At 35.8% G+C, this 14,410-nt stretch overlaps 1 protein-coding gene across 1 annotated transcript in view; it reads left to right on the forward strand.

The window, feature by feature from the left end:
• The window catches only part of LOC121403121 (vomeronasal type-2 receptor 26-like), a 30,506-nt gene extending 16,096 nt beyond the window's left edge, over window positions 1–14,410 (forward strand). The window contains exons 2-5 of the mRNA XM_041590838.1: window positions 4,018–4,190; window positions 7,077–7,217; window positions 12,102–12,225; window positions 13,497–14,410. Coding sequence (XP_041446772.1) covers window positions 4,018–4,190; window positions 7,077–7,217; window positions 12,102–12,225; window positions 13,497–14,410 — 1,352 coding nt within the window. The remainder of the gene's footprint in view (window positions 1–4,017; window positions 4,191–7,076; window positions 7,218–12,101; window positions 12,226–13,496) is intronic.

Below are 14,410 nucleotides of genomic sequence, written 5' to 3' on the forward strand. Positions count from 1 at the left end.
ACTAGTGTTTTTTCAAACCTGAGACCCAAATCACATTTATTTAAATTTCCTTCTGGTTGGGGGGCCTTTTTTTAAACAGTATTTGTGTACCACCTGCTGTTATGGCACCAATATATGCCAGGGCTCTTATTACTTTATAACCTTGGTCCTAGGCTTTTAGATGGGAAATGTGTAACCTGCTGTTATGAACTGTGGCACACAATCTAAAATGATCTTTATATTCTCAGACCTAGCATACAAAATTACAAATATCTTTTGGATTTCCGTTACTTCATCAATAAATTCAACAAGACCCTATTCTTGAAACAAAACATAACATTGGGATACCACATATATGATTCCTGTGGAGATGTATATAAGGCACAGAGGAGCATATTACAGATATTATCTGGACTCAGAGACCCAATTCCCAATTACTCCTGTGTAGGAAAGAGAAATATTGTTGGATTTATTGGGGATCTCACCTCAGTAACAACAATTCCCATTGCTCATATACTCAGTGTCCTTGGCTATTCCCAGGTAAGAAACAAAGACCCATGTTAACAAGCATAGCCCCATACTTGCAGATATGTAGTGATGTTGTTTAGACATGTGAGAAAAAAATCTGTCATGTCATAGCAGTGATGATATTATAAGATAATGAATAGTCCAAACTACGGACTCAGGGATAAGGGTCTTTTCTTAAATAATTCAGGAAAAGTCAAAGCCACTGAAGCAATGATATCTTAAGAAGGAATATTAGGAACGGGGGCAAACATTTTTTCAAGAGAATAGTGACAAAGACAAGTCATCATATTATTAGAGAACGTCCAAGACGAAGAAGATGTACATTTTGAAGTGAGTCATTGAAAGTAGAATGTTGAGACAGAACAGCTTCCACCCAAACATCCTTTAATTCCTAAAGGGGAAGCTCAGTTAAAAAAAAAAGTTATGGATGGAATTGTTTTAATTATTAGACACCTACAACTGAAAATCTTTATATCTTTAAAACTTTAATAATACAATCTTTATATCTAAGTCTAAAATGAAATCTTTGAAAAATCCCTCACACACGTTTGGTGAATGGTGGTGCAGGTGCCCAGTAAATACCTGTCAGGGTATCAAATCAGCAGTATAAAGACAACGAGACACACACAAAAATGCATTTGAAATGGTGCTTTACCTATTTAGTGAGGCCATTTTTCTTATGTATAAAACATCTCAAAACATTATCCATTGCTTTATGAAGTACTGTGATGTGATCTATTTAATATTCTAAAAAAATAAACAGCATACCATTGTTTTTAAATAAAACTGGTGCCCACATTATTAAGATGCAGGACTTTGCAAGATGACAAATTCAAGTTGGGTAAGACGGAGTTATCAAGGTCCTAAAAGATCAGTTACCAGTAGAAGTGGCATTGGCAACTAAGGGGCAGATTTATCAAGGGTCGAAGTGAATTTGAGTGAATTTTCAAAGTAAAAAAAATTCGAAATTCTAAGTAGTTTTTTTGGATACTTCAACCATCTAATAGGATACTACGACTAAGACTGAATTTGATTCGAAGTAAAATAGTTTGAATATTTGACCATTCGAATTACTGTCTCTTTAAAAAAACTTTGACTTCAATACTTCACCAAATTAAACTTGCCAAAGTGCTATGTTAGCCTATGGGGACCTTATAGAGCAGTTTACTAAGTTTTTTGAAGTCGAAGAAAAATCGTTCAATCAATTGCTGAAATCCTTCGAATCGTTCGGATGCACCAAATGCCACATTTAATTTAGAATATGGCCAAATCCATTTTTTAATCCTACATCTAAACCAAATCTGGGCATCATCTGCATTTAGACCATGTGATAGCTGAAGGTGAAGATAATTTTTCACATGCTGTATAGTTTTTGGGCAATTTTGCTAATTTGTATCATAACCCTTCCACTATCTTTAGAACACTGCCTCTAAACATCAACGGCCTACCTCTCATGTAATTACCCTGCCTTTAATGTCATCCACTCCCCCTTTTGTCTGGGTGGCAACCCTCTTGGGTCACCTGCAAGGCCAGGTATTTATTCATCTCATTTTAAAGTAAGATCGATTCTGTGGGGCAGACCCAGGGTCATTTTAATAAATGGCAAAAAGCAGCATCTGTTCTAACCTGTGACAGAAGGTAGAAGGTAGACCCCCTCAATCAACTGACTAGAAGCACTCCACTCTGCAGTATAGTTATTTTAATTGCTTCGCTTTTTTATGGGGTTCCCATTTTGCTATTTATCTCCTCCTGTGACTGGTTGGCTAGTTGGGCCAAGATAAAACACCTGAGAATCAAGTCTACTTCAGTAAGCACATACTATGTCTTCAGGTCCTGCTTATTACATCAAATTCACCTGCTTGAGTTAAAGGAACAGTAACACAAAAAAAATTAAACTACTTTAGTTTAGACTGTAAGCCATATGGGGTAGGGTCCTCTAGCCTTTTGTTTCCTTGACATTATATTTTTTATATTTATGTGAATTGTATTTCTAATAATGCACTTATTGTTACTTTTTATTCCAATGACCCCTTGTTTGTTACTACTAATTTATTGTTTTGCTCTACAGTGCTTTGCCCTCAAGGAGCGCTATACAAATAAAAATATACATACATTTTAAAAAAATGAAAATCTCATGTACTTTTGCCCTGCACTGGTAAAACTGACCTGTTTGCTTCAGAAACACTACTATAGTTTACATAAACAAACTGCTGTGTAGCAATGATGGGAATTTAAAAAAAGGCTATATGGTACAGGTTAAATAGTCAATAGTTACAGATCTTATCTGCTGCATAACTTGAGCCTTTTCTCCCTTGAATGGCTGTCTCCATGGCTACACAGCAGCTTATTTATATAAACTATAGTAGTATATCTGAAGCAAACACAGCCATTTTACCAGTGCAGGGCAACACTGGATTATATTTTTATTATTTTAAAACACTTTCATTTTTTGATGTTAATGTTCCTTTAGCTGACTCCCTGTGCTCTAACTATGGGAGTCCCTATATTACTTGTAGGTATCAATAATAACACTAACAGGGCAGAAGGAGGAATAACCCAGAGGAATTAGAAATCCCAGGCAGAAATGTCAGAAAAGTGCAGAATACCTACATGTTCCCCTGTCCTTCTTCAGGAGCAGATATCTCTCACTGTTACATATTTGGCCACCAAGAAAAATTTGCATAAAGGTTAAAAGCTCAGGCAGGAGCTCCCTTCCACTTAGCAAAAGAGACATAAATGCTTCATCTGAAGATATATCAGAAGGCGAAATAAGTTCTAAAGAGCATCAATGTTTAAGGTACATTTATTTTATCTTTTATAGTGGATACATTTCTCATTGTTACAGGTCAGTTATGGAGCTACAGACCCTTTCCTCAGTGACAGAACCACCTTCCCATTCTTTTTTCGCACAGTACAAAGTGATGATGGGCAGTTTATTGTTCTAACACAATTACTGAAATATTTTGGATGGACTTGGGTTGGAATCATTAAAACTAATGATATAAATGGAGTGAGAAATCTAATAACTTCTAATAACCTATCTCTCCAGTGAAGGGATTTGCATTGACTTCACTATAAAGTTCCAACATGAATATTCCCATAATAAAAATAGGATATTTTATAAAAAGATTATCCAGCAATCCTCAACAGGTGTTGTTATTTTTTGTGGGACAATTAATATGAACAGTGTAGATCATTTACGAGAACTATCAGATATATCCAGTGAGAAAACGTTTATTTTTACATCTAACTTTTTATTTTTTAGTTATGCTCTCGGTTTTGCACTTGAATTATTTAATGGAAGTTTGGTATTTGTACAAAACAAGGCAGAGTATAATAAAAATGATCAGAGCTTCAGACAGTTCTTAGCGAGTGTCCATCCATCTATATTCCCAGAGGACAAGTTGCTAGAAGTTATTTGGATGTTGCACCATTCCTGTATAGCACAAAATACAAGTACAATTCTTTTACATAAACGCCTTTATCCAAAACATCTTCCTAATTGCACAGGAGAGGAACAACTAACCGATATTGAAGCCTTCAATCAGGAATTGCATACCAGTAATATGCTTATTGCAGCCCATGCCTTGTCTTTTGCTAGTGGCCTGATGCATTTTATGCAAACCTTACATAATAAGCCAACTGCAGAAAGAAACAAAAAGGTGATACAGTTTAGGTACCAGGTAAGTTGTCCCGGATATGATTACTCACATATATTATTATAAATGCATGGTTATGTTTATGTATATATATACATATATATATATATATATATATATATATATATATATATATATATATACATGGCAGAGGTAGTATAGTGGTGCTCTGGCAATTTGGATTATAAAGACACCTTGCAGTGCTGAAACTCATTCAGTTTTACCCAGGTGCATCCATGAGAGGGATCCTCTGGGCAGGGCTAAGTAATTTTTTTCCCGTTTCTTTAGGGATACTCACATTATAGAAAAAACTACTCTGATTCATCTGTTGTCTTTTCAATATTTTTTTGCAAAAGACAATTTTTTCATATTTAAATTTTTAAGTGAATGTGGTTGTTCACCTTAAAATTTACTTTCAGTGGGTTATTTACTAAACTTCGAATGTAAAAACCACAATTTTGTTTTTTATATAATCAAACTTTTAAAAAAATCGCACATTTTTTTGGAATTTATTAAACCCCAAGGATGGAAAAGTCTGAATCTAAAAGACCTGTCGAGGTTGCATATAAGTCAACGGGAGAATGATTTTTTGATTTGTGCTGGGTTTCGTGCAGTGTCCCAGAGTTTTAGGGTGAAAAAATAGTGAAAATTGTGAAAATCGGATGAAACATCAGAAAAATTTGTGAAAATCAGATAAAATATTCGAAAAAATCATGCAAATCTGATTTTTCACGCAAAGCAAATTTTCGGGAAAATGTAATAATAAATAGCGAAAAAAAACCAGAGTGTATTTGAGCTGAGTTTGTAGCAGAAATTATTGAGATAAATTAGGACTTTGATAAATAACCACCTTAGTATAGTGTAGAGAGTGATATTCGGAGAAATTTGCAAATGATCTTCATTTATTTTATCTCTTTTAGCTTCTTTTGCGACTTTACACTTTGGAATTTCACTTATCTGGTTGCTTGAGGCTAAATTAAATTAACAGCCAGTGGCTTGAATTAGAGGCTGGAGAATGAATGGGAGAAGATTCTGAATTGAAAGTTCATATCATTTTTTGGTTGCCCGGGTTCAGTGATCCCCATTTTAAACCTGTGAAGAATTAGATAAAGAAGGCAAATAGTTCAAAAACTATACAAAATAAAAAATAAAGATGAAAAATGAAAAGTAACTAAGAATCAGCCATTCTATAACATACTAATAGTAAACTCAAAAGTGAACTACCCTTTTAATAAATCTTGAATTTGAATGTTTGGGAAACTCAAATTAAAAAACTGTGTGTGTGTGTGTGGGGGGGTTGTACCACAAAATAATCAATGTAAAAACTCTAATTAAAATGTTGATGAATCTGCCTCTAACAGGTCAAGAGATAAATGATTTCTATAAGCCAATAACATAATACATCCAAAACAGAATTATTTCTTATATTTATTCTGCAGTGAAGAAATTCAAAATTGTGCTGATGTCTTCTGAACATAAGAAAAACATTTTAAACAAAGTATTTAATATTGTCAGATACTGAACATAAGAAACAATGTCCATAACTTCTATGAATGTACATACATACATACAAACAGACACTTACATACATACATTTTACTTTGCTCTAAGGCCTTTTATGTAGGGGAAACCATGGTTCCAAAATGATTGTATTAGCCAATCAAGGGGCCCAAAGTATTGAAAGGGGATCTAAACTGAAAATTATATCAGGAGAATTATTATTTTCCCTCCAAGATAGTCACATAGGCAGAGATTTTGGGTGAATATATTCTCTCTCTAAGTTATTCTTTTTTTCATTCTTTGATGAATGACTGAAAAGGTTTTGTGAATCCTTTTATTCTATCATTGATTATTACTGACCACTGTTTGTTATAAAACTATAATCATTCTCTATGTAACTGAATAAATATATTATATTTATCAAAATGTGCCTTCATTTACATTGTTTGGGTTCATAACACACTTTAGGAGGGAATTAGTACTGTACTCATCTCGTCTTTAACAAAAACCATAGCACATGTATTTAAAGGGATTCTGTCAAGATTTTTATGTAGTTTTTATTTTTAAATTACACAGTTTACACTGCAAATAATTCACTCTACAATATAAAATGTCATTCCTGAACCAGCAAGCGTATTTAGTTGTAATATTGGTGTGTAGGTGCATCTCAGGTCATTTTGCCTGGTCATGTGATTTCAGAAAGAGCCAGCACTTTAGGATGGAACTGCTTTCTGGCAGGCTGATGTTTCTCCTACTCAATGTAACTGAATGTGTCTCAGTGGGACCTGGATTTTACTATTGAGTGTTGTTCTTAGATCTACCAGGCAGCTGTTATCTTGTGTTAGGGAGCTGCTATCTGGTTACCTTCCCATTGTTCTGTTGTTAGGCTGATGGGGGGGTGAGAAGGGAGGGGGTGATATCACTCCAACTTGCAGTACAGCAGTAAAGAGTGACTGAAGTTTATCAGATCACATGACTGGGGGCAGCTGGGAAACTGACAATATGTTATTAATATAATAATAAAATAATTTAAACTGGGATATGATATATTTTGGGGTATTCAAAACAGCCAAAAAATGTTCAACTCTTACTATAACAGCTCAACTGTGACATTATTAAGGTGCTCACAAATACATTGGACTTAGGATATAAAGCTCACTGGTGGGTAAAAATGTGATGGATTAAGTACAAATGTTGTATTCAGATATGAGCCTTATATATGAGCCTTCAGGCACTCTGCAATCTTTTTATGTAAAATTGAGTTTTTGGCTTGGAATGTGACATGTTGCTGACAGTTTTTGAAATGTTTTCTGCACCTTATTCCTGATTGATTATAATACTGATAGTCTGTTCTTGTCGATTGTATACGAGCTAAACCATAACATTAATTGCTTTCCCTTTACTTTGCAGTTACACCACGTTCTGAAGGGTATGAAATTTCCAATGCAAGGCCCTTTTATGAAATCTTTTGATTTACACGGAGAGTTGGTATCTTCCTATCAGGTTATTAATGTGTATGTTCAACCTAATCAATTCATAGCCATTGCCAAAGTAGGACACTACATACCCTGGGCCCCTTTAGATGAGAGGCTGCATATCACACTGGATGCAATAAAATGGAAAACAAAAAATAATAAGGTAGGGACATATTATCTCAAACAAAGCTGGTGAATTTCTATAGAAGCCAATAGAATTTGTCTCAAGCAACTGTTATGTATATTGTATTGCTAATATACAGTAGATTCCACAATTTACAACAGCCAGGTAAATGGAGGCAACATTGTTATTTTCCAGAGATGAAGTATTTTACTTAGGGCAAGGCCAGACATGGCGTTTTTTTGCAGCGTTTTTACATTGCATTTTTAAAAAATAACAGCCCGGCTTTAATACGCATAAACTGCACCACCACTGAAACTAATGGAAAACACACTATGGCAATTCACACAGGGCGCCAGTATTGGAGTTTTTTAGCAGAAACACCAATACATCAAGAAACTACTAAAACAATAGACTCTATGGAATCTGTATGTTTGAAACCACACTTTGCATAAATACGCAGCGTATTTTAAATATGGCATCCAAATTCTCAATGAGAACAATGAAAACAATGAGAAGTGCATGTTGGGAAAAGAATCCTACGTGCTGAAAAACACATAAAAAACGCATGTTGACGATCGCATGTAGTTTCAGTGGTGTATTTACGCCTGGCTGTTCTTTTTTAAATACGCAACATAAAAATGTTGCAAAAACGCCACGTCTGGCCTTGCCCTTAGATTTTCAAGCCCAAAAACAGCAAGTGTTATCAGTTCTTTTAGAATGTGCCCACAATTTATTTTCTATAGAACATCCATCAGGAGACTCTTCCCTGATATACATACTCATGTCTACATCCACTTTCCACTGTATTTCATGTTATACAGTTACAACCTCAATAAACAAAATAGGGAGGTGTTCTGATTGGCTGTCAACAAGATAATCAAACATCATAATCATGAAGTTTAAGTCAAACAGGTCATTTCCATTACATGTTGTTTTACCATAAACAGCTCCACAGCCATTACCCTTAAAATAGCTAAGGGTCTCTCAAGATGGCTTTTCAGGATATTTTAGTGTTAGATCACCCACCTATTAGCAATAATGAGGGGTAATAAATGTTTTTCAAAGATGTATTTTGCTCATAAAAAAAAACTAATTCTCCAAGTAGTAATGTGTTATCCAAATCATTTTGCAACAAATCAACATTTCTTATGAATTAATCAGCCAGAAAATTGTTAAATTACCCTGACGATAAAAAACAAAGTAATCGCTCTTATAGAGGGGCCCCTCATTTTTGAATTTCAACAATTTTCTGTCTGATAAATTAATAATAAATATTTATGTTTGAATAATACTTTACTACTTAGGAAATGTGTCTACTATTTTTTCTCTTCTGAATTAAAATTAGTAATTTAATTGTGTGGGGGGTTATTTATTAAGAATCAAGTTGTGTTTTCCACAAAAAAATTGAGTTTTCGAGTGATTTTTTTGGTCAAAATTCACATTTTTGCTTTAAAAAATATTTTTTGAGATGTATTATCCTCTGACCCTGGAAATGCAATACACCATCTAAAACCTGTTTAGGTCATGTAGGAGTCAATGGCAGAGGCCCCTTGAACCATTTGAATATGTTAATAGCCTGCGTAATGTTTTTTTCCGAGGGTTTTGCACAAAAACTCGATTCATTCGATTTTTTGGGTTTCGCAACTTGAACTTGCAGAATCAAGTTTTTCCCTTCAAGTTTTTTCTAAAATAAAATACCATTCGAGTTTTGAGTTTATTTAAGTTCATTTGAGATATAAAAACTCAACTCAACTTTTGATAAATAACCCACTTAATGTGGAAGACTGACTTTTCTATTAAAAGGTATGTTTTACTAATAAAGAATCTTTTATGAATTCTCGTCTGGTTCTTTTATTTGTTTCAGGTATATAGTTTGTAATGGTACTTTTTGTAATGGTACTTTTATGCTCAATTAGCCTGATTTTTGATTTTCATGAAGTTTTGACAATATAATACATTTAATTGTGTGAATGTATTCAGAATTCCCAAGTACAGTTTCCATATTGATATGCTGGGAACATGTAAATTCTTTTAGTGGAGACCACTGGTGTCCCAGTGGTGTACAATGTATGATGAACCAATACTTCCTAATTATCCATTGAGATAAAATAATGTTGTCCAAATTGGGTAACACATAAACCAATCTCTGGGTACAGAGAAGACAGAAGTGTGAATTACAGACCCATTTTACTGGACAGGTTTAAAGTCTAAAGTGAAAACCTACTGTGCATCCTATCCTACCTGCCAGTTAACAAATCTGGCCTATCATTTTCAAAGCCCCTTGGTGCCCTTACCAAATATTGAGATGCCATGTGAGCAGATAACTTGGGTTTATTAGATCCCCTGGTAAAATCTACCCAAGCGCATGAGTATATCCTTGATTATACCACCGATACACTTAAGCTATTCCCCTTAAGAATGACTCTAAAGCCATTGACTGTGAACCGTTCCAGATGTGCTCAAGGTTGGGGTTTCCAAATGCAATACTCACAGACCAGGGTACTCCATTTATGTCATGGGTTATGGCAGATGTGTGCATAGTGTTCTAGATAAAGCAATTATGTAAATCTGTCTACCATCCCAAGACAGAGAGCCTGGTTGAGTATTTTTAATAAGACTTTAAAAACAATCCAACCGGTAAAGGAACATGCAAAGTGCCCAAGAGGCTCAATGTCTGGTATACAATAAGTTGGCTACAGTGAGGCACTTCCAGGTGGGGGAAAGAGTGACAGTATTAATCCCCACAGTGTAGAGTAAGTTCTTGACCAGATGGCTAGGTTCATTTGAAAATGTAAGCAAGGTCGGTAAACTGTAAAGTTCACCAACCTGGTAAGAGAAACCCTACCAAATTGACCAAGTAAATTTGTTAAAAGGTTGGAGGGATAGAGAACAAGTGTTTGCTTTGCCTGGTGAAAAACTTGAGCCTTAGGTTGGTGCTCAGTGTCCTGGTGGCAACAAAATTGCCAAAAGCCTAGTTTCAGCATGTACCTGACATTAGTGACATCTGATTTACCTGGGGTCACTAATGTCATGGAGCATGACATTATTACAGTGCCAGGGCTTAAAGTATGTGTGGGTTGCAGAAAGGCCATATCAGAGTCACAGAGTGAATGGTCGAGTCCAATTGTTTTGGTACCTAAACCCAACAGAACTCTAGATTCTACAATAGAGAACCCTTTACATAACCACCTTGGACCTCACAAATAGTACTGTCAAATGCTTTTAACCAAGGAGACAAATGAGAAAGCAACTTTCTTCACTCCAGATGGCCATTTTCAATACAGAAAAATATGCTTCGGTTTGCAGACTGCTCCAGCTAAGTTCCAGAGGGCAATGGATGAGCTTATGCCGCCCCACCAGAGATACATATCTGTTTACCTGGATGACATTGTCTTTAGTAGGGACTGGGAGTCCCATCTGCCTAAAGTTTAGGCAGCCCTTGACTCCCTAATAAAGGGTGGACATATGCTGTACGCAGAAAAGTGTGCTATAGGAATGGAGGAGGCAAGGTACCTTGGGTACATAGATGAAAGAGGGCTAGTAAACCCCAGTGTAACAAGGCAGATGCTGTCCAGAACTGACCCTACTCTTAAACCAAAACGCAAGTACAAAGTTATTGGAAATGGTTGGATATTACATGAGGTTTGTAACCAGTTTTGCCACCATAGCAGCTCCATTGGCTGACCTGACCATAGGTGAGAAATCAATCATGATTGAGTGGAGTCCAGATGCTGAAAGGCCCTACCTATAGCCCAAGCCCACACTTTGTCACCACCCTGTGATTGGATCTCCAGATTTTACTAAGGAATTTGTTGTCCAGGCAGACACATCAGACGTAGGTTTTGCAGCTGTTCTTTCGCAGGCCATCAATAGGGAAGATCATCCCGTAGTGTTCCTTATTCAAAAGCTGACTGTAGCTGAGAAAAACAAACAATTAAAATAATACACATCTGAAACTGTATGGATGAGAGACAATGAAAGAGAGTAACCTCCGTCCAGCTGCAGCTATTCCACTCTGGTCACGTGGATTGCACTTTGAGAGACAACGGATAGGAGCGTTCAAAGCGTAGCTGGATCCAAAATAGGATAGAGTACTCTGGTACAATATGTACTGGTAAAAAATCTAATTTTATTAAATATGCATTAATTGGAGTGGATGTATAGAGCAGGGGAATGCATGGCTCTACGCATTTCGTGACTGCATGGGTCACTTCATCAAAAGCCAGAGTAAAACTATTCAATAACTGAGTGAGAATGTCTGGCTGTGACGTGGACCTTGAACTTGCACCATGATTACCTTTTGGGGAGGACATTCTGATTAATCTCTGATCATGATACTATGGGCCATTTGGGAGTTTACTTAAGTATTTTGGTTAGTAGATACAAAATAGTTATTCAGGGGTACATGTTTGTGAGAATCTCACATATGTCTGGGCCAATAATACTATTTAACACCTTATATTATGTTAATAGGCTGGAGCACTAGCTTGTTTTACATTGTGTTAAGTCTAAAGCGATTGGTCGCATCCTTCATTACATGGGTAGGGTATGGTTTATAAGATTGGATTAATGACTCACTGGGTTACCAGATCAAGGTACAAACCCCCTTTGAAATGTTGTGTATTTCTGGTATGACATGATAAAGCTAACACAGCAAAGCAATTCCAAGTTGTGTAATAGCACCCATATTACCACCTACAAGTGAGGGAAGTGGTACTATGGTAGTATTTTTTAAATGGTCCAGTACTAATATAAGAGCATGTTAAAGAATATTGAATAAACTTAGTTGGCTTAGCATTCTGGAATAATATCATAGTTTTCTGTTTTTCATTCTAGATCCCTAGAGCGCAATGTTCAGACAACTGTCTCCGTGGCTTCAGGAAAGCGACAAAGCCTGGAGCTCCATTCTGTTGCTATGATTGTGTCCTTTGTTCTGAAGGAGAGATCTCCAATATAACCGGTATAAATACATATAAAACAGTATCAAATTATTTTAGTACACTGAAAAATGGCAGAACAGCTTGTGAAAACCCACAAAAGTGTAGTCTGTGAGTATAGAAAATACAGCCTAAAGCAAGATGGTTGGTGAAGACTATGAAAGAAAGTTAGTGAGAGGAAGGTCTAAAGAATAGAGGCCACAGAGATCAGCAAAGAAACTGACACTGATCAATAGGCTAGTGGAGTATGGAGTTATTTCAGCTGAATTCTGTCATCTTTGTGCTTTATGCTATTGATTTGTTAATAAACAGAGTCATGGTGTAATTATGACATATATTAAGGAGATACAGAGTGGGCTAGAGATAAGTCTGAAATATTCTACTCCTGAATGTACTTCAAAAAGTGAGGTCAAATGTTATTTATTTCTAGATACAATCTGTCAAATAAATTGTCTATTCTCCGTTATTTGGTATTGTCTTTTCCGTTCAAATTTAATCTCATGTTCTATAGTTTTCTGCATCCCATCATAAGTGTTTTTAGATTTGTTTTGTATAATTCCTTTTCAGTTTTCTTTTGCAAGGTGTTGATTATGAAAACCTTCCCCCTAAACCCAACCAGATAACTAATCTCACTGTCCATAATTCAGAAAACCACTGAAAACCATATATTTCATGGGCAAAAACAAGTACAATTGTATTTTCATAGTTTGCTTTTTTTTGTTGGAGATGTAACTGGACTTTGGAGACTCTACATATACTTTTTGAATTTTTATTATTATAAACTATTGTTTGTTAGATGTTAACTTTCCATTTGTGTGTAAGATATTGTAGTTCAGGACATGATGACCCAAGTGCTTTAACATCCAGTAAATATAATGCCCTGTGCAGGGCAGTACATAATAATCTGCTGATTTCCACAATGTTTCCATAAGTAGTGTAGCACATTTGGTTATGTGTTTCAATAAAGGAACAGTCTCTAAACACAATTATTCCACCATTGTAACAATATCTGGCTATTGACAACCAACTTAATTTCTACAGTTTGTCTGGTTTTACCCCAAAGGTCAATGAGATCTGTTATACAAGTAATATTTTCTTTTTATATTCAAGGTTGGGTAGTTTCTTCCGATTTCAAATAATGCAACAACATATGTTTGTTTTATTTGCTTAATATCAATATATTTTATTTGTAACTAGGCTACTTTTTAACTTAGAAATGTTTTAAACATAATTAATCAGCTAATTTGAATTAACTTTTTATGGTTAATGAGTTTAATTAGTTCTCACTTTACAGACAGTAAAAACTGCATCAGATGCCCAGATTTGGAATCGCCCAATGAAAAGAGGAATCAATGTATTGCAAAGAGTATAGAGTTTCTCTCATACAATGATGTGATTTCTGAGCTGTTCTCATTCATTTCTCTTGTCCTTGTTGTTTTAATTCTGTTGATATTGGGAGTTTTCATTTCACACTGGAACACCACTATTGTGAGAGCCAACAACAGGAGCCTGAGCTTCCTCCTCCTTGTCTCCATCAAGCTGAGCTTCCTCAGTGTGTTTCTGTTCCTCGGTCGCCCTGTGGATATAAACTGCATGCTGCGTAACATCACTTTTGGAATCACCTTCTCCATCGCTATCTCTTCTCTCCTGGCCAAGACTATCATGGTTTACGTTGCTTTCAAAGCCACCAAGCCAGGGAGCTCATGGAGAAAATGGGTGGGAGCCAATATGTCCAATTCTGTAGTTTTGTTCTGCTCATCCATTCAAATAATAATCTGCATGACTTGGTTGGCCATTTCTCCTCCCTTTCAGGAACTGGACCTTCACACTTACCCTGGAACCATCATCATTCAGTGCAATGAGGGCTCAGCTATTGGCTTTTACTCAGTTATTGGGTATATGGGGCTTCTGGCAGCTGTTAGTTTTGTTTTAGCATTTTTAGCTCGGACATTACCGGACAGTTTTAATGAGGCCAAGTACATCACTTTCAGCATGTTGCTCTTCTGCAGTGTTTGGATCACAATGATCCCGGCCTATCTGAGCACCAAAGGCAAAAACACTGTGTGTGTGGAGATATTTGCCATACTCACCTCAAGTGCTGGACTTTTATTCTGTATATTTCTACCCAAATGTTACATTATTTTATTTAAACCAGAGATTAACACAAAATCTCATGTAATTGGAAACAAAGCCTTATATTCTACCTGA

Source organism: Xenopus laevis, chromosome 1L (genome assembly GCF_017654675.1).
Source record: "Xenopus laevis strain J_2021 chromosome 1L, Xenopus_laevis_v10.1, whole genome shotgun sequence".
Lineage (NCBI taxonomy): Eukaryota > Metazoa > Chordata > Amphibia > Anura > Pipidae > Xenopus > Xenopus laevis.